At 39.1% G+C, this 21144-nt stretch overlaps 2 protein-coding genes across 2 annotated transcripts in view; one reads left to right on the top strand and one right to left on the bottom strand.

The window, feature by feature from the left end:
* LOC117883386 overlaps nt 1-621 on the bottom strand; it is a 38904-nt gene extending 38283 nt beyond the window's left edge. The window contains exon 1 of the mRNA XM_034782652.1: nt 331-621. Within this exon, the coding sequence (XP_034638543.1) occupies nt 331-406 (76 nt within the window). The 5' untranslated portion in view covers nt 407-621. The remainder of the gene's footprint in view (nt 1-330) is intronic.
* Nucleotides 622-4672: 4051 nt separating this feature from the next.
* SATL1 (spermidine/spermine N1-acetyl transferase like 1) lies at nt 4673-18138 on the top strand. The gene is made up of 6 exons (XM_034781135.1): nt 4673-4738; nt 9183-9234; nt 14578-14658; nt 15500-15601; nt 16530-16570; nt 17968-18138. Exons 1-6 carry the CDS (start codon nt 4673-4675, stop codon nt 18136-18138), a joined length of 513 nt encoding a protein of 170 aa, XP_034637026.1.
* The last annotated feature ends 3006 nt before the right edge of the window (nt 18139-21144 follow it).

The following is a 21144-nucleotide window of genomic DNA, read 5'->3' as shown; positions in this document are numbered from 1 at the left end:
GTCAGACGGGGGGAGTGCTTTTTCACATCCCTGACTGACAAAAGTTTTACCAACAAAAGTGACAGGTATTTTTATATCTCACATGCCTACTTTTCTATAGATGATCATAACCTTGCAGAATTCAAAAAGCCTAGAATTCTAATAACATATACACATTGTTAGTTATCATAATAGCATCCTTACATCTTTGCTTTTTTCCTATTTCAACATCATTTCCACCTAGCACAAGAGAAGAATGTTGTCCACTAGGACAAAGTGTGAATAGGTAAGCAGGACTTTGCTTGAAAACATCATTTTTCTATATTGCAAAGAAACCTAAATATTTCTTACGTTCTGAAGCCTGTTCAGTCAGCAAAACACTCGACAGTAAGACAATGAGAGGTAAGTAGTCGCTGAAATTGGACATTGTGAAGATGTTACAGTAAGAGACGACTCAAATTCTTCTCCTCTATTTGTTGAACAGCTGTTAAAAGTAACAGCTATTACTTTTGCTTTTATCATAGCAGATCAAAGATCACGGATTTTGAACTTGGTTTATAGCATCCTTCCCTGCACATAATTACTAATTAACCTCTCTCTAATAAACTTACTGGCATTTTTATTAGCATATAAATCTTCTATGGTTACTAAATATGTCTATAAAAATCTTTACTATTAACCCCTTTCTTTCTGAACTCTTGTAATCATGTAAATAAAATCACGTTAGTGGCATAAAGGGTTAAAGAGATTCAATAAGAACATTTATTTGTTTAGCTCTGTTCTTTCTTTAATGTAGCTTTTCACAACAATTTAGTTTTCTGAGGACTGAAATATCGTGGGTGAAATTTAATGGTCTATGATACGCAGGAGGTTAGAATAGATAATCTAATGGTCCCTTCTGGTCTTAAACTATATGAAATCTATGAAACTGAAGCCTTATTAACACAATGAACATAAAGCATTTCATTAGTAAACATTTTTAGAATTAACAAAAAGATGTATAATGACTGTAGAAAAAAAATCTCTCTTTTTCCTATTTGGCACAACTTCTGTGTAACAGTTATCAAATAAGAGAAGAGAAAAAGAAAAAACCAAAATGTCAAACCTAAAACATTCAGTAACATTTTAGTATCTAATATTTCATTTTATAATTAATATTTGTACAGCAAAGATTCATGTATCTTACTTCACTGACACAAAAGCACCCAAAAAGTCTGTAATATTTCATTTCATTGGACTGGAAGAAGAACACTGAAAGAATACTGTGGCCTGCATCTATCAAGACATCTTGATATCAGTTAGCTATAGAGCTACGGTGATTCTGGAGGACATTGATCAAAAAGCCATTTACTCAGGAATAAATGCACTAACATTTATTAACATGCTGTCAGGCCAATAATGGCTTCCAAACATTTTCCCATTTGGAGCTTAGAAATGCTGAGACATTTTCATGTAATTTTATGTAAAGGAAGTGGGCTCTCTCTTTAGGTGCAATTGAGCTCTGCTTGATGCATACCCAGTGGAAATAAAAGTGGCTTTACTTTACCTTTTAAAACACACTCCTTTCAATCTTGGTTGGCTGAACTCATTTTGGCCCCCACCACAACTTAGAGGACCTCAAGGTTGCTCTCATATGTACCTTACTGTAATGGTCCCTAAAGGACCTTTCTGGATGCCAAGCATTATTGGAATATAGTATCACTCTATCCACACCTCTTTCCCCTGGCCATACCATAGTTTGGTTACAAAACATGTTCATGACATATTCAATTTTTTGCTATGATTTCTATGACTGACAGTATTTGCACTTTGATTTTACCAATCACTTCTCCCAAAGTTTAAAATGAAACACCTACATCTTTACTTTCTAATGCACATACTATCGTCCAAGTTTATACATCTTCAATTCTATTTCTGAAGGGGGGTATTTACAATTCCATGTTCTTTGCCCTAAGTTTCCAGTAAGACAAGCTGATAATTGTTACACTACAGAAATTTCCCCTGAACTTTGTTCTTTCTGTATATGAGGAAATAAACTTAGATTTATTTCAAACTGAACTTTAGCTTTATTCAGGCCACTGTCACAATCCTGTAGCTCTATTGACTTCAGTGGAGTAAACAAAGATCTTACACTTATAATATGCTTTTCAGCCCACAGGTTCACATAGCACTTAAACTGACATGCAAATTATAGAGAGGGATCATTTATCCAGCACTGAAATGCAGCCATGATTTTAGCAGCACACAAAGACACTATATAAAAGTGAGTGGTAGTAGACCACTGCTGAGCCAGAAGTGAAGAGGGAAGGCAGGGAGGCAGGATGGACCCAGATACACCTGCAGGAAAACTGCAAGGACACTATCATGGTTTTCCTGAGGTTGGTCTTTTGGAAAAGTTAATGCAGGGTTTGGACCAAGGGAATTGTACCAAGAAAGATAAAGATATCAATGCAAGGGTCTTCATAGGGTATGTCTATACTGCAATTAAACACCTGTGGTTGGCCTGTGTCAGCTGACTTGGGCCCACAGGACACAGACTGTGTGGCTATTAAATTGCAGTGGGGACATTTGGGCTCAGGCTGGAACCTGGGGTCTTGAACCCTCAGTCCAGCCCAGAGCCCGGGCTCCAGCCTGAGCCCAAACATTGAAATTCTCCATTGAAATTTGATAGCACTGCAGTCTGAGACATGTGAGCTCAAGTCAGCTGACACAGGCCAACCGCAGGTGTTTTACTGCACAGTAGAAATAACCAAAGAAGTCTGATCAGACCCAATTTAACATCCTTAAGTGAAATTTGGTCTAGACTCTGGGATTAACATTCCTACATGACAAAAAAATGCCATGGAATCTTTAATGGTCACAAGTGGTCAGGAACTTGATTTCTCTTGCTGCACAATGCCTGCTAACCTCCATCCCAGCACAGTGGTTCAATAGCAAATAAGAGAAAATGTGCCAGCTATAGTGCGGACTATACCAACACTACTTCCTGAGGTTTCCTGGCATTCCTGTTAGGCCTCTTATCCAAGAACTGAGCCAGCTCAATGTGGTTTAACATGTGAGGTCTGATGGGATCACAACACAAATGGGAATTGATTGGGTGTCCTTTAGACTGAGTTTGTTTTCTAAATTTGTGGAATGAAGTCTCTCTAGAACAGGGGTGGCCAACCTGTGGCTCTGGAGCCGCATGCGGCTCTTCAGAAGTTAATATGCAGCTGGAGCTACAGGCGCTAACTTTCCAACATGCCAGTAGAGCTCACTGCTCAACCCAGCTCTGCCCCAGGTCCTGACCTGACTCCACCCCTTTCCCCAAGGGTCCTGCCCCTTCTCCAGAGCCTGCTGTGCCCTTGCTCCTCCCCCTTTCCCCCAAGAGCTTCCTGTATGCTGTGAAACAGCTGATTGTAGTGGGCGGGAGGCATGGGGAGGGAGAGGGAGGCGCTGATTGGTGGGGCTGCCGGTGGGCAGGAGGCACTGGGGGTGGGGGCGGGGAGCTGATGAGGAGGCTGCTGACATATTACTGTGGCTCTTTGGCAATGTATATTGGTAAATTCTGGCTCCTTCTCAGGCTCAGGTTAGCCACCCCTGCTCTAGAAGAAATAAAAATATATAGTTGATGGGGTGGGGGGGAAAATCAGCAACTGTTCAGAAATACATTTACTTTGGCCTGATGATGCAGGCCGCTCTAACCAGGAAAGTGCAGAGATTTATCAAGACTTGGTAGAGACCCTTTCGTAGGCTGAAAAAAATCTCTTGAAGGGCAAATTCCCTTAATTAAAAAAAAGTTGCAGAAATGTGCACACTGCAGCAAATAGAGGAAGCAGAAGCTAAAAAGTGCACAGAGACCCATGGAAAGATGTATACTTGGTATGAAATAGAAAAGAGAGGAAAACAAGCAGAGAACTTTAAGGCCGAGAAAAGCTAATTGCCTGATCAGGCTGCAGTGAGGAAAGACAGTTGTTGGACTGCCCTTATTGTCCATTTCCTCCCACGCCTCCTGACCAGCCATACTCTCCCTTTCCATACATATCCTCCTCTCCGAGCCCTGAATCATCTTGCACACCCAATACTTCCACTGCTCTCCCTGTCATGCCTAATGCTCCCAACATACTGGCATGTCTCCCAATTCACTTATCTTTGTGACAGAGTCCATCCCCTACCCAAAGAAATTATAGGAGAGACCACTGGGGACAGCCCTCCGGTATCCCCTTCTGGGCAGAGAACATAGAGCTGGTACAATGGAAAGCAATTGCTCCCCATAAATCAACTGTGTTTAGCTCCCCTCTGTCTTTCTTTTTCCAGTCTCAATGATTGATTTCAGTGATCCCAACAGCCTGCTATGCCATGAACCTGAGGCTGGGGAAATGTGAGTATTGTGATGCTGATTTCCATTGTGACTACCCATCTGCTCAGAGGCTGCTGGTTTAAAAGAAAGTAGTAGATCACAAGGATAAGTAGGGGTAGGATGTAACTAAGGCAGAGGCAAGGAGTGGAGGCTAAATTACCACTTTAGTGAAGGAAAGAAAGAGGAGGAGGAAGAAACATTTTTGTTTCTTCCCTGCCCCAAAGTGCTTTTTGAAATGGTGAATGAGGAGGAATATCTCCCAAACGGCAGCCCAGCAGTGCTCCCTCTCCTTCCTGGGAAGTAATCAGTCCTCTGCCTCCTGCTTTCCACAGGTCTGGCCTTGGCGCTGGCGCCATGAGCTGTTTCCGAATCCGCCCGGCAGAGCCCCAGGACTGTCCTGAAATCCTGCGCCTCATCAAAGTAAGAGGGGCAGTGAAGTGTGCAGGCATCTTTCCCTCAGTCAGTGTCTTTCCAAGTTTCCTTTTTAAAGCTTACTACTATTTTCTGTGCTAGGCATAAACCCCAGTGAGCATCTTTATTAGCTACTACTGTTAATGTGCTGGTGGATAATGGTACATAAGACAAATTAGATAGATGTCTCAGACAGTTAGAAGTAGACGTATGAGGTGTAGACATAACTCTTGCCTAACCTCTCTGAGACCCTGTCTTTTTGTTCCTCCAATCCATTTTCCCTTTTAACTCCATCCAAAGCACATGACCACCTGCCCCCTTCATGTCTTTCTCTCAGTTCTATTTCCCATCCTTCCTCCATGCTGCTCCCTTCTGGTCGTGGCCTGCCACGCTTTAATCCTCTTTGCCTTCAGCTCCTTTCATTTCTTTCAAGACCATAAACCTCCCTACAAGATAAGTGACCTGGTAACAAGACCGGGGGGGGAAAAAAAAAAAAAATCAAACTATAATCATGGAGCTACCAAGACATACAGCTCCGTGCTAAACTTCACCACTCACTCACACTGCTTTTCATTACATCCGGCCCCTTATAGTGATTAGTATGCTATATCTTTACACTGTAAACTCTGAGATAGGGGCCTTGTCTCTAAACACCTAGCACACTGTTGGCACTGTACAAATATTCTAATCAATTATGAATAAAGAATGGGAAGAAATTCAGTTTTCCCTGACATGTAGACTATAGATGATGTTTGCTTAAGTTTATATAGAAATTTGTTGAAATGTAAGTTGGCCCAAAAATCTATTTCCTAAAAATACACTTGATGATAGTTGGACAAGGCCTGGTAAAATACGAGTCAAGTAAAGTGAGACAATTTAGAAAAGCAAGCTGGAGATAAGTTATGGCATAAACCTAGGTCATGTTGTAAACGTATTTTGGTTCCAACTGTTTTTTACAAGTATTTTAGATAAAATGTTAATGTTTTGAACAACGTGATCTATATAGTTAGTTATGAGTATGGTATTTACACAGATATTAATTAAAACGATGCTTCATGTTAACTAGCAAATGAGAAAGTAGAAAATATTTAATTATAGTAGCGGAAATACAGATAGGGTAAAAGGTGGATTTAATGTTAATTAATTAAGCCCCATTATTATGTTGACAGCACACTAATTTTATATTAGAGGTGCCCATCCTCCATCAAGGTTACAGAAAGGATTATGCCTCATTTAGGGACTAATCACCCTAAATGCATCATTTCACTTTAGAATATAACCCTGCAATGCATTTATACTCATAATGTAATGCCTGTTTGCTTAACTATTTTATATTAAATAAAGTTTTTAATTTTATCACTCATTGTGTCATTCACAGTCCGCCACTAAATTATATTTTCTGTAACCACCCTGGAGGCTTGAACCTTAAGGAATAAAATCAAACTGAATTCTTTATTTTTAAACTTACTAATTAGGAACACATAAATCAAAGGTTACATATGTGAGATTCATTAGTTGTTAGTCTCCCAAGGAAAGTAATAGAAATCTCATCACTCGGCATTTTAAAATGCAGACTGGATAAAGCCCTTAGGATGGAATTCACTTCTTCAAGGATGGCCTATACCAGCCCCTCTGTGCTGTCAATGTCCCATGTTAACCCTGTGTGTGAAGGCAAAGTGACTCAAAGGAGTCCCTCTCTATCCCCTGTATACCATGCAGATGGGCACCATGACAACTCTAAACATACCAGAATAGAGAAGCAGCCTGGGCTTTGGGCGTGCCTCTTGGAGCCACGCTTATGTGGACCAGTAGATAGGACCAATTACCAAGCGCCAACAGATTGCACTGCAGCTCTGAGTCTTGCCCATGTGCTGGAGGTGATGATAGATTCCATGTCCTCAATCCCACACCTAGCTCCCCCTAAAAAGCTTGTGTACTCACCTTCTGCATTGATCTTCTCTTCAAGACTGCACAATGTACTCAATTTAATTGAGTTTGATTTTTTTTAAATTGCCCTTCCTAAGATATTCTCTCTCTCTCTCTATATATATAAAAATAAAAATCTATTCAGGTTTACCAATGCCATAAAAACATTTCTCAAATAAAATACCCAGTGCCCACAAAAAATAGGTTCTCCTACCTACTTCTCTGTTCCCCTTTCTTTTTGATCACTCCTGAACATGATTATTTCTACCTATGCTGCACAACAAACTGCCCTTCATTTCTTTCTCTATGCCTTACTCCATGACACCTGCAATTACCTCCCATATCTGGTCAGAAATGCCTGCACCCTCTTCACAGACCTCTTTAAAAGTCCTTTCAACATGAAAGCTATGGTGTTCTTCTGACAGAAACATTAAAAAAAAAAGGAAAAGAGAAATGGCAAAAGGGACTCTAACAAGAGTCATGGTTAGCTTCAAACACAACCATTTTTCTTCTTGTTTCATACCATTTCCCATCCTTTAGTTGCACATTTTCTCACTAGATTGCAAACTATTTGGGAAAGACTTTGTCTTCTTCCTCATCTGTAAAGTTCCTAACACATTTTTGCTGATAAATAATTAGTAGTACTAATACTCTGGCTTTGGGCACGGAGTGGTGAGTTTTACTTTAAGATTGTGGCAGGTCCTGACTGGTGCATTAAGCAGTGAGAGCCTGCAATATCCCACCCTCTTTTTGCCCCTCTGGAAGGGCTAGTCACAGTTATCATGGATAGAATTGGCCACTGTGGGAAGAGCTGAGGTGTGGACACAACCATGTCCCTGTCCCTTCCTGCCAGTTGAGATGACCTATTGTGGGTGCAAAAGCTTATAATATCCCATTTCAAAGACCGGAGTAACTTCAACTTCAGTGTGCGCTACCCCTGAGCCACAGCAGGAGTTAGGTAGAATTCTCACAGTGACAAACACTGCACAATAGCCCAGGTACAATCCCCACAATGTGGCCAGTGGCTTACAGGCACAATCTGGCCCTTACTATTCATATTTATCTCTCCCTATCAGGCCTTTAAAGACATCCTCTTCTCTAGAAATGATGTGTCTAAGACTTACATCTAGGGTAAAAAAAAAAAAAAAAAAAGATCTTGTTCCCAAACTGGGATCCTCCAGTTGCCATTTTAACTTTTTGTATTTATTTCCGGTCTTCCCTCTCTAGTTTTTGACTGCATCTCACCTACAAGTCAGGGAGGGTATTACATCACGGACCCACAAAACAATGAAGGGCTAGTAAGGTTAACAAGCAAAGGAATGATATAACATTCCTCTATGCAAAAAATAAGCCCAGATAATTGTAGGCTAAGCTAATATGCTCCTACACCTGTTGGAACAGTATTCAGACCTATGAAGTCAGTGCAAGTGATACAGCAGTCCTTCCCACAGATAAAATCTTCACCACCTTTACAAAGGGTTCATTCCTCACTGGTCCAAGAGGAGAGTTTTCTAATCAGTTCTGAAATTCAGGTCTTCTGCAGGGGTAGCTAAAATACTGCAATCTTTTGGAGTTAATTTTCACTAATATGGCAGCAGTTTTCTGGAAAATACTGAGCCAGCCTTAACAGAAGCAATTTTTCCATCATCATTGATAAAGTTCTGCTGATGTGACAAGACAGCATGCTACATCCTTCACAAAATATTTAGGAATGTTCTTTCTAATAACAAACAAAAAAGTATCACTAGCGGTTGGAGCAGATTAATGAAAATCAAAACTTCCATATTCTGTTTCTAGCTTTACTACCCAACTTACTTCAAGACCGTGGAAGTCTTGGGTGTAACAACTACTCTCTGCTTCCATTCACCTGTCTCACAAGTGTTGTGAAGCATCATTAGTTAAAAAAAGTCATACTTGACATTTTTAACACCTACATGCCGTACAAGCGACACCTAAAGTTACTATAAAACTGACTAAAGAAAAATATTTTCTCTATTTTTTCAGGTAGTGTATAGTCAGTATCACTATTTCTTATATGTAGTTCTCCTGTTTTTTTATGTCTTTCAAACAAGGGAGATTTTGTTTAACAAAAAAATAAAAATGGAATTGTAAAATCACAAAAATTGGAAGGGGGATTTGGGATGGGGTAGTCTATGAAACTACTACTCTTTTTAAAGTTGACTAGATTTCAAGCTGACAGCCTTTAATGATAAAAAAGTGCTTTACTATTCTGATAAAAAGGTGCTATGTAAGTGTAAAAGTATTATTATGGTCAGATTGTGCTCAGTTTATACAATAACACATATGCTGCAGTTTTTTTCCAGTTTCCATAGTGAACTAGAACGTAGCAGATATAGAGCAACAGTTTCTGCCTACCTCACTTGCAGAGCTCACTGCAGGATTGGGGCCTAAGGTAGCATTTTGCATCAAGATCAAAGTTTAGCATAAACCTTAATATTTTGCATAGTATTCTGTAAAGACTGCAACTATTGATGAAACCTCAAACTCCAATTTGTTCATCCGACAGGAACTAGCTGCATATGAAAATATGCCAAATGCAGTAAAATTAACAGAAAAAGGTAAGATTACACGCTAAATAAAAACACCTATGGAAACCTATACATTATACAGTAGAACATCAGAGTTACAAACACTAGAGTTACAAACTGACCAGTCAATCACACACCTCATTTGGAACTAGAAGTACAGAATCAGGCAGCAGCAGAGAAAAAAAAAAAAAAACTCCACAAAACCCCCCCAGCAGTACAGTGTTAAACGTAAACTATTAAAAAAAATATAAAGGGAAAGTTTAAAAAAAGATTTGTCAAGGTAAGGAAACTGTTTCTGTGCTTGTTTCATTTAAATTAAGATTCAGAAACATTTTTTTCTTCTGCATAGTAAAGTTTAAAAGCTGTAGTAAGTCAATAGTCAGTTGTGAACTTTCAAAAGAACAACCATAATGTTTTGTTCAGAGTTATGAACAACCTCCATTCCTGAGGTGTTCGTAACTCTGAAGTTCGACTGTATATAAAAGAACTATGTACTGTATATTTTTGAAAGATTATGATGAATATTGCTGTTAGAGGCAGTGTTATAATAGTTAGGACAGACAGAAAGAACTGAGTTCTATTCCCAACTCTGCCATTGGCTTACTGCTACTTGCAGTTACACTTAGGCTATGTCTACACTAGTGCCTACATGGCAAAACTTATGTCACACAGGGGTGTGAATATTCCACCCCACTTGAGCGACATAAGTTACACTGACATAAGCCTGAGTGTGCTACGTCACCAGGAGAGTTTCTCCCGCTGACATAGTTACCGCCACTCATTGGGAGTGGTTTAATTAGGCCAACGGGAGAGCTCTCTCCCGTCGGCATAGAGCAGCTACACAAGAAATCTTACAGCAGTGCAGCTGCATCGGTACAGCTGTGCCACTGTAAGCTCTCTACTGTAGACATAGACTCATAGACTTTAAGGTCAGAAGGGACCATTATGATCTTCTAGTCTGACCTCCTGCACAACGCAGGCCATAGAATCTCACCCAGCCATGCCCTGACCTATGTCTGAGCTATTGAAGTCCTCAACTTGTGGTTTAAAGACTTCAAGGTGCAGAGAATCCTCCAGCAAGTGACCCGTGCCTCACGCTGCAAAGGAAGGTGAAAAATCTCCAGGGCTCTGCCAATCTGCCCTGGAGGAAAATTCCTTCCCTACCCCAAATATGGCGATCAGCTAAACCCTGAGCATGTGGGCAAGACTCACCAGCCAGACACCCATGAAAGAATTCTCTGTAGTAACTCAGATCCCACCCTATCTAGCGTCCCATCACAGGCCATTGGGCATATTTACTGCTAATAGTCAAAGATCAATTAATTGCCAAAATTAGGCTATCCCATCATACCATCCCCTCCATAAACTTATCACACTTAGTCTTTATGCCAGATATGTCTTTTGCCTCCACTGCTCCTCTTGAAAGGCTATTCCAGAACTTCACTCCTCTGATGGTTAGAAACCCTGGTCTAATTTCAAGTCTAAACTTCCTGATGGCCAGTTTGTTCTTGTGTCCTCATTGGTACTGAGCTTAAATAATTCCTCTCCCTCCCTGGTATTTATCCCTCTGATATATTTATAGAGGGCAACCATATCTCCCCTCAGCCTTCTTTTGGTTAGGCTAAACAAGCCAAGCTCTTTGAGTCTCCTTTCATAAGACAGGTTTTCCATTCCTCGGATCATCCTAGTAGCCCTTCTCTGTACCTGTTCCAGTTTGAATTCATCCTTCTTAAACATGGGAGACCAGAACCGCACACAATATTCCAGATGAGGTCTCACCAGTGCCTTGTATAACGGTACTAACACCTCCTTATCTCTACTGGAAATACCTCACCTGATGCATCCCAAGACCGCATTAGCTTTTTTCACAGCCATATCACGTTGGCGGCTCATAGTCGTCCTGTGATCAACCAATACTCCGAGGTCCTTCTCCTCCTCTGTTACTTCCAACTGATGCGTTCCCAGCTTATAACAAAAATTCTTGTTATTAATCCCTAAATGCATGACCTTGCACTTTTCACTATTAAATTTCATCCTATTACTATTACTCCAGTTTACAAGGTCATCCAGATCTTCTTGTAGGATATCCCGGTCCCTCTCTGTATTGGCAATACCTCCCAGTTTCGTGTAATCTGCAAACTTTATTAGCACATTCCCACTTTTTGTGCCAAGGTCAGTAATAAAAAGATTAAATAAGATTGGTCCCAAATCCGATCCCTGAGGAACTCCACTAGTAACCTCCTTCCAGCCTGACACTTCACCTTTCAGTATGACCCGTTGTAGTCTCCCCCTTAACCAGTTCCTTATCCACCTTTCAATTTTTATATTGATCCCCATCTTTTTCCAGTTTAGCTAATAATTCCCCATGTGGAACTGTATCAAATGCCTTATTGAAATCAAGGTAAATTAGATTCACTGTGTTTCCTTTGTCTAAACAAATCTGTTACCTTCTCAAAGAAGGAGATCAGGTTGGTCTGGCATGATCTACCTTTTGTAAAACCATGTTGCATTTTGTCCCAATTACCATTTACCTCAATGTCCTTAACTACTTTCTCCTTCAAAACTTTTTCCAAGACCTTGCATACTACAGATGTCAAACTAACAGGCCTGTAGTTACCTGGATCACTTTTTTTCCCTTTCTTAAAACTAGGAACTATGTTAGCAATTCTACAGTCATACGGTACAACCTCTGAGTTTACAGAGTCATTAAAAATTCTTGTTAATGGGCTTGCAATTTCATGTGCCAGTTCCTTTAATAGTCTTGGATGAAGATTATCTGGGCCCCCCGATTTAGTCCCATTAAGCTGTTCGAGTTTAGCTTCTACCTCAGATGTGGGAATATCTACCTCCATATCCTCATTCCCATTTGTCATCCTACCATTATCCCTAAGCTCCTCATTAGCCTCATTAAAGACTGAGGCAAAGTATTTGTTTAGATATTGGGCCATGCCTAAATTATCCTTAACCTCCACTCCATCCTCAGTGTTTAGCGGTCCCACCTCTTCTTTCTTTGTTTTCTTCTTATTTATATGGATATAGAACCTTTTACTATTGGTTTTAATTCCCTTTGCAAGGTCCAATTCTACATGGCTTTTGGCCTTTCTCTCTTTATCCCTACATGTTCTGACCTCAATAAGGTAGCTTTCCTTGCTGATCCCTCCCATCTTCCAGTCCTTGTAGACTTTCTGCTTTTTCTTAATCACCTCTCTGAGATGCTTGCTTATCCAGCTTGGTCTACAACTCCTGCCTATGAATTTTTTCCCCTTTCTTGGGATGCAGGCTTCTGATAGTTTTTGCAACCTTGACTTGAAGTAAATCCAGGCCTCCTTCGCCTTTAGATCTACAAGTTCTTCAGTTCAATCCACTTCCCTAATTCCTTAATTTTTTAAAGTTAGCCCTTTTGAAATCAAAAACCCTAGTCACAGATCTATTTTTGTTTATCCTTCCATTTAGTTTGAACTGAATTAACTCATGATCGCTCGAACCAAGGTTGTCCCCTACAACCATTTCTTCTATGAAGTCCTCACTACTCATCAAAACCAAATCTAAAAAGGTATCCCCTATTGTTGGTTCAGCAACTACTTGGTGAAGGAATCCATCAACTATTGCATCCAGGAAAATCTGAGCCCTATTATTACTATTAGCACTTGTCCTCCAGTCTATATCTGGGAAGTTAAAGTCTCCCATGATCACACAATTCCTATTAGTATTTACTTCATTAAAAATATTAAAGAGGTCTCTATCCATATCCAAATCAGATCCCAGCGGTCTATAGCACACCCCAAACACTATCCCAGGGGAGACTCTAGTAGCTTTCTTCCCCAATGTGATTTTTACCCAGACTCTGTCTTATCCATTCCATCATTTCTTATTTCTACCTCATCATTGATATACAATGCTACTCCACCACCTTCGCCTTTATTTCTATCTTTCCTAAACAGCACATACCCTTCAAAACTTGTACTCCAGTCGTGACTACTATTCCAGCATGTTTCTGTTATCCCTATAATATCTGGTTTCACTTCCTGCACCAATAGCTCTAGTTCCTACATTTTGTTACGTAGGCTCCTCGCATTAGTGTACAAAAATCTTATTTTGCTGTTTGGCTTCTCTCACATTCTTTACCCGATTAGGCACAGACATTCTACCGCCAGTATCACCTATTAGACTGGTATCTACACTACCCTTACTCTTTATGTCCATAGCTTTAGAATCACACAGTTTGTCTCCTCATCTTAATGGAGAAAAACACTTACCTCATTTAAAAGCTGCGAGATCTTCAGCTACAAGATTCTTAAAAGTGCTGTATAAGTATTTTATCCCTTTCACATACTTTTCTTTTTGCAATTGGCTTTGTTTCCTGTCAGGTTCTCTACTGAATTTGTACTCTGAGAGAACTGTAAATAAAAATTGAATGCTAACTTTTTAAACACAGAAATTTAAGTTTTATGTTGTGTGACAAATGGCATTTCTTCATCTGCCTCAGCCTAGTTATTTCTGGCTTTGATTAAAGGAGAGGACAGCAAACTAGGGTCCTGATCTTGTAGTCTTTACTCATGTGAGGAGTTGTACTGAAATCAGCAGGAATACTCATGTGAGCAAGGGTTGCAGGATCAGTCCCCTCAACATTGTTATCACTGGTTTAGGAAAATTTCTTCCAACTTAGTTGCTAACTGAAACATTAGGTGAAATAATCAAACTACTTAAAGCTCCAGTTCCAGATCAAAAGTGAAGTGTAAAAATTGAGTTTTTATATTTAACACTTTACTGCTCTAAACAAACTACCCAAAATCATGACCCCTGAATGTTTCTTTGAAGCACTATTGCAGCAGAGTTGGAACTGCTCATCGTGGGCCTGATCCAAAGCCCACTGAAATCAACAGAAAGAATCCTATTGCCTTCAATAGGTTTTGGATCAGGCCTCGTGGAAGGGCCAGTTCAGCTGTAAATGATGGTTTCTCCTGTGTATGTGTTTTGATAGTTCAAGAGCAGACACATTTTAGTACTATCCCCCCCAAATATTGATGTTTGAACATTTTCCATTTCACAACCTTTAATTTTTCTTTAGCTTTATGTTTTATTAAAGATTATTGCAAATACAATCTAGTGCATTGATATCTTGACTCATGCTCCTAAATAGCTTTTATTCTCACCCTACCATACCTATTTCTTTTTCCTCTTATTCCAATCTACCCCTTTTGAACACTCCATGCATTCTTCTGGAAAAGGCTGATGGACTGTAATTGTACAACCATCAATTACTATTTGCAAGTACTCCCTCAAATGGAAAGCTACTTTCCAAATATTCTTTCTTACTTTTTTTTAAATGCAGTAAGCCTGCCATTAATTCAAAAGTTTTAATTTTAATTTTAGACTTGCTTGAAGATGGCTTTGGAGAACATCCTTTCTACCACTGTCTAATAGCAGAGGTGCCAAAGGAGGGACAAACAGGAAGTAAGCTAAACATGTTTCAAATATTTATCTATTGATTACCTCTAGCAATCCCTGATTACTCAAAGAATGACATAAGGGATAACAAGACTGAAAAGGCAGAGGTTGTCTGAAGCTTCAATATGGACCCATTAGCTGACCACTGCAAGGGAACTTCATGGATTTTTCTTTTAGATATTTTAATAAAAAGTTCACTGCCATCAACGGATGAATGAACAGAGACTGAATTATCTTCTCTATCTGACGGTCATTGTTGAGACACACTGGTGATGTGATGTTCATCCATAATGCACATTCCACTTTGTCGTTCTTTAGAGATTGACAGGCGTGCCAGTTAGTGGGATTAATTCTATGGGTATGATCAAATGGTAATAGAGATTAGACTATTGTTAGTAAGGCAAATAAATTTAATCTGAAACCAGTTCCCTATGCAGAACCCCTTTGCCCAGTACCTCCAGATAATTTTAATGATTTTGATAATACATTCTGCCTTCTTGACTACACCTTACTATCAGCAAGTATCTGAGGTTTTCTTCCTAATAGCGAAGATTTTACAAGTGTCTTCTGCGTGAAAAACACCCAAGACTTTAAAAAAACCCTGCAGTTTGGAGTGCATGTCTTTCGATATTACTAAAACAAATATTGGCTTTGTGGTGCTTGTTTGGTCTGAAATCTATATTTGCTGCATTTTAAGATGATTCAGTACACAGGAATTTTCACTGAGCTCTACCTGTGTTTATATCAAAAGTTTCCTTAAAAGGTTGAAGCATAGCTATAAATAATCATATTGATATTATACTTTACATAAGCTAGCCAGTTATTTCACTTTGTATGTTCTTTTCAGGTAGTTGCATTGTAGGTTATGCTATGTATTACTTTACATATGACCCTTGGATTGGCAAGTTACTTTACCTGGAAGACTTCTATGTCATGGAACCATATAGAGGTAATAAATAAATAAACAAACAAGCTTGTTAACAAGCCTCACTCTTGATAAAAACAACAAATAATTATTCGTTTACTCTTTCAGTATGAATTAGCTTCCAGCTTTCTCTTTCCATACTTCTAGGCAATACTGAGTAAATATCCTGCAAGTTTTATAAGGGAACAAAGCATGAATGTGTTTCCAACCATTAGAGGACTTTCTCTTCTGAAACATAATATACTTGAACACTATTATTAATACATTCTGTGCATGATTTTGAGAACTCTTCCAAGAAATTATGTTGCAGAATTTTGAAACTTTAAAGGTGAAGCTAATATTGTTTTCTAAGGTCAGTGAAATAGGTATATTTTAATTTCTAATCATGTTTAAAAGTAACTTTTAATGCCTTTAAATTTGATTTAATAAAAGGATCAAGAGCTTGACCTGCAATAGAAGTGATATTGACACAAAATATAAAATAATTAACTTTTTAAAAAATTTCCCATGCTAACCCTTTATTTTAAGTACTTATGATGGTGCTAAAATATATCACAATTACTCACAAATAAAAAAAAATCAACAAATTTAAACAAATTCCAAAATTTCATAATAGTACAAGTAATCTCAAATGAAAATATATTTTATGCAATAGTTTAAAAGTAGTACTACTTCACTGTAAATCAACATTTCCTTATGATCCAGTCAAAACACACATAACTTAGTTCAATATATTTATATTATATAAATTAAATATATAATGATACAAAATGTATATTCTCACTTCCAATGACATTATTAGAAAAGTAATTTTATTTTCTATATAAAAGTTACATTCATTTGAATTTCCCGTTAAATATTTTCAATGTGCAACTACAATTTCATAAAAATACATCTTGCTATGAAACTGTGTGTGTGTACTGATATTTTTAATGTTTGCACTATTCAATAGGCTTGGGCATTGGCTCGGAAATCTTAAAGACATTAAGCCAGGTATGTATCATTTAAAACAAAGATTTACAAACACTGCATAATTTTAATGGTAATTTCCCTCATTTTCTAAACTATGACAGTGTAAGATTTTGATTCATAATTTCTCTGTACAGTATGCTTACTATATATGATGAATTAATGTAACACAAACATGTAGACTTGTTTTCATATAGATTTCTTTTCCTGCCAATGCAAGTCTGTTCTGGACTCTGTAAATGGACTCTTAAAGCAGTGGGACTTCTACATCTTCTACAGGGAGATTTTCCCTTAACTTAATACTCTCACAGTTCAGTTAGGAGAATCCTTCTGATATTTTGCTTAAGTTTCCCTATGCTCAATTTCATATTGTTATATACCCTGTTGTACCTCTTTAGAAACACACTAAGTAATTCTCCGCTGACCTTCATACTTACTTTCAAATAATTAGGGGGAAAAATCTTACCTCCTGCTCAGTGTGTAAAAATATCCCAGTAGTCAACAGAGCTTGTGTGATTATGCTGGAGTACAAGAACCCTTCAAGGCGTCTCCATTTATTGTGTTCCAATGATCTGGTCTGCAGAACGAGGGGTCTTAGATATGTGTCTAATGAGCAGACTAGGCAGAGCTTAATGGGTAAACTAAGCACCGCTGTGGAAATCAGCAGAGCAGCTGCAGCCTTCCTATTGCAGTAATAGATGTGGATACGCTCCAAGGCTTATGTTGGAATATGTCCCTACACTGTAACTAGGAGCAAGCCTCCCAGCCTGGGTAGATGTGCGTGTGCTAGTGGGGCTTGCACTAGTGTGCTAAAAATAGCTGTGTGGATGTTGCAGCACCAGTGACTAGCCTGAGCCTTCACCAGTGCTTCAACATCCACACCGCTATTTTTGGCACACTAGCACAAGCCCCACTAGCACAAGCATGTCTACCCAGGCTAGGAGGCTTGCTCCAAGCTGTCATGTAGATATACCCTTGGAGTCACCATCCCTGGCCGCCTGAGAATCCCTCTGCCAAGCCTATATACTAGTGTATTGCAGAGTTTCCAGAAATTTGGCCATAGACTAGTTACACTGCCTTTCCCCCCCCCCTCAGTTTAACTAAGAGTGATCTAATCTAGCAGGCAACTCGCTTGTTCATCCTGTGAATGTCATGATGACAAAAAAGGGTAAGGCATCTCTGCGGAGAATTTTGGCACAAACTGTTGCTATTTTCTTGAGTTCATCACGATACCATGTGCAAAAAGGGACTAGCTTGTTAGCGAACATGAACTGCTCTGGCATCTGCTGTATGTGCAGTGGCCTTTTGAAATGGTACCACTGGAGACTGCTCTATTTGTAGATGAATATCCGAACTAGTATTGGAGAAGGCATTCCAAAATAATGCCTTGCAAGTAATACAGAATGTTTACTTTTCAACAGATAGCAATCAAAACAAACTGTAGCTGCATGCATTTCCTTGTAGTCATTTGGAACAAGCCATCTATAGAGTACTATGTGAGACGTGGAGCTTTAGACCTTTCCACTGAAGAGGGCTGGCATCTCTTCAGATTTGACAAAGAGAATCTTCTCAGAATGGCATCTGGAGAATGAAGGAAGTTCCCATTCACCATTCCAAGATTTGTGAGAGATTAGATTATTAATCTGCAATATGTATGTCCTGCTTTCAGTTTTGTGCAATAGAACATCTGCTGCTTACACCCTGGAGTTCCAGTTTGTTATGAATTTAACAAGATTAATCAAGTTTATGTAACTGCTTTGTTTTATGACCAGCAGCCTTTATTACTATTAGGTACTATTAGAGTTACTAAAAAGTTTCTTTCATCGTCGTTTGTTACATAACTGGACACTATTCAAGGAGACCCCATGTTTTATCTCCCCCCCCCCACATTAACAAATAAATGTATGTTAAAAAGTGTTACTGTATTGTATGCATTGTATCACAAGCTGATTTATATTTAAAGTAATCCTGCCTGCTACAAAAATAAATCTTGTGTTACTAACCTTTTCCACAATGTGACATTATCAGTATGATGAATGATTGTGTCCTCATCTTTCAGGCAGATAGTAGCCAATCAGGATTAGAATTTTTCACCTAGTTCTTCCTCATCTCGGGGCTACAAGTAGGCATTCCCAGTTAATGAGCAATGTAGCTGGAGAACATGATCATCATCTAAGCTAGTCACTTTGAGACTGGTCATTCACTGTGGCATTCATAGTCAGTTTTCATATTGGTGTTGCTACATCACAGAGAGCAAGGTGAGAGACATTTTTTTTTCTTGTGATGCTGGTGCTACCATTAATGAATGATGAATGGATCCAGTTACCAGGGAAGAAGGCGTAACTAAGGAGAAGTTAAGATAGACTAGAATAAAGTGACAAGAGGAGAAGGGGACCATGAAGAGCCTATTAAGATGATCAAACCTCCTGAAGATAGCCTCTTTAAAACTGCTGAGGAAGAACCCCTATCGGAACTTAGTGATCAAAGACCTCTTCAGCAGTTGTAAATCCAGCCAGTACTGTCTCAAACACGTAGCAGCATGGAAAAGCTCCTCAACTAAGGCCTCCCCCAACTCTGCCCAGGACATGGCCACAGTTAGGATACAGTGAGCTCAAAGCTCCTCTGGGGTAAGAAGTGAGGCATGGAAGGGAGCTGAAGTGCTGCATGCAAGTTTGGATCCTACAGAAAAAGATATATTTACACACCTTCTCCTCTTTATGAGCCCCTCCGAACAGCATGAACATAGACCTGGATTTGGGGAATATTTTAGATGAGGAAATGCGTACCTCAAGCTCTAGGGGGATCCAGGGAATGCCACCACACCAAGTCTGGTCTTGGGGTCATGGCAGAAGTTGGGAAGCAAGATCTCATTGCTCAGGATGAAGGCTGAGAGGCCATCTTGAGGAGAAAACAGGGATACATTCAGAGAATTAAGTTTCCCCTTGTAGAAGATTACATATAAGGGATTGCAAGCTACACGTGCAAGTTTCCTGACTCTTTGGGCTGAGAGCATGACAACCATAAAGGCCACTTTCCTTGTCAGGAAAACCACACAGAATGGTAAAGATGTGTTCCAACAGGTCAGAGTAGATGATCTATGGAAGGGAAGTGTAGACTTTAAAGTAGGAGACTGCTTTCAGGAACCTGGGTAACAGAGGGTCGGACCCCACTGGGAACCCTTCGATGGAACTTCTGAGGACATTGCAGGAGGCGGCCTGGACCCTAGGGCAGCTAGTAGAGAACCTTTTGTCAAACCCATTCTGATAGAATTCCTGATTGGAAGGGATATTGGATTTCCGGGTCAAGATCCCAAGGGACATGCAATACTAGGAAAAAGACAGACCATACAGCTATAATAAGCAGACCTACCACTCTTCTTTCAGGAATAGATGAGGCAACACAAATCCAGTTGGAAATCCCTAGCTTTGAGGAGGGAGTATTTATTAAGAGGACCCATCTCAGCCACTCTGCGGCTATGACAACAGGAAGACATTGATTTCTTTCTGCTTTTTCCCTTTTACCTAATTCTACAAAACACTCAGATAATTCTTTTACAATTGGATAATGCATTGAGTTTAGTAGGAAAGACAAGACTTTAATTTGGTCAGTGCAGATGACAAAAGCTAAGAAAACTGCTGTAACCTGAAGATTTACCATATTCAGGTTTTAATAAAGTTTTATAAACATACAGCTTTTTCCCTGAAAATACACAGACTTCAAGGTTCTCTTTCTAAAACACTTCTGTAAGCATTATTTTATGGTTTCTGAATGAATCATGGAATTGTAATAAGATCAGTGCCTGTCTTGGCAAGAATCAAATTCAGAAACTTCAATAACTGCACATTAGTACTCTGCATCTTGGGCTCCAACACTATATTACTGAACTTCAGTTTAGGATTCCCAATTTCTTTTAAGATATTCTTAGTTTATTTTAAAGAGAAAAGGCAATCTGTAATCCTTTGTGTTAGCTTCCCACTTTTTCATAACCAAAAGGATTAAGAAGTGAATAATGGTTAACTGTGTAGAATCTAAATGCAACTTCCTTCCGCACAAGCCATTGATGTTATTCATGCTAAACTTTCAAAGTGTCTTTTGTGTGTGTGTTACATGGTATTTGGGGACATAAGCATATGACTCCCAGTGACACTAATGGATATCTTGTGGCTAAATCACTATCTCTTTAAAAATTTACCTTTAAGTTTCACATAGAAAATTGAACCACATTTCTAGCACTCTTCTAATCTATTATTTCCCTCAGTTAGGTGAGATTCAATTTCAGAAGAACAATAATATCTTGTATTGTCCCACTGTTGTAGACTCTTAGAGCGCAAGCATGCAAAGACACATGAATAACGTTATGACTTTGAGTAGTCCCAATAAATTCATCTGATCCTTGCCTAGCCAGATATTGAAATCACTACACTTTCATGTTGGATTCAATGGGAATACTCATAGTATGTAAATTATGCACACAAAACAGTTTGCAGGATTGAGACCGTAGTCACTTAACAGGAACTCAGTATTTTAGGTGTTTTTGTTTTCTTTACTGAAACAGCCATGTTGTTTGTTTAAAAAGAGGCTGCTAGCCATAGGCACAA

Source organism: Trachemys scripta, chromosome 9 (genome assembly GCF_013100865.1).
Source record: "Trachemys scripta elegans isolate TJP31775 chromosome 9, CAS_Tse_1.0, whole genome shotgun sequence".
In the NCBI taxonomy this organism is placed as follows: Eukaryota; Metazoa; Chordata; order Testudines; family Emydidae; genus Trachemys; species Trachemys scripta.
The sequence above is the reverse complement of the archived record's forward strand: the minus strand, read 5'-3'. Positions and strand labels throughout refer to the sequence as shown.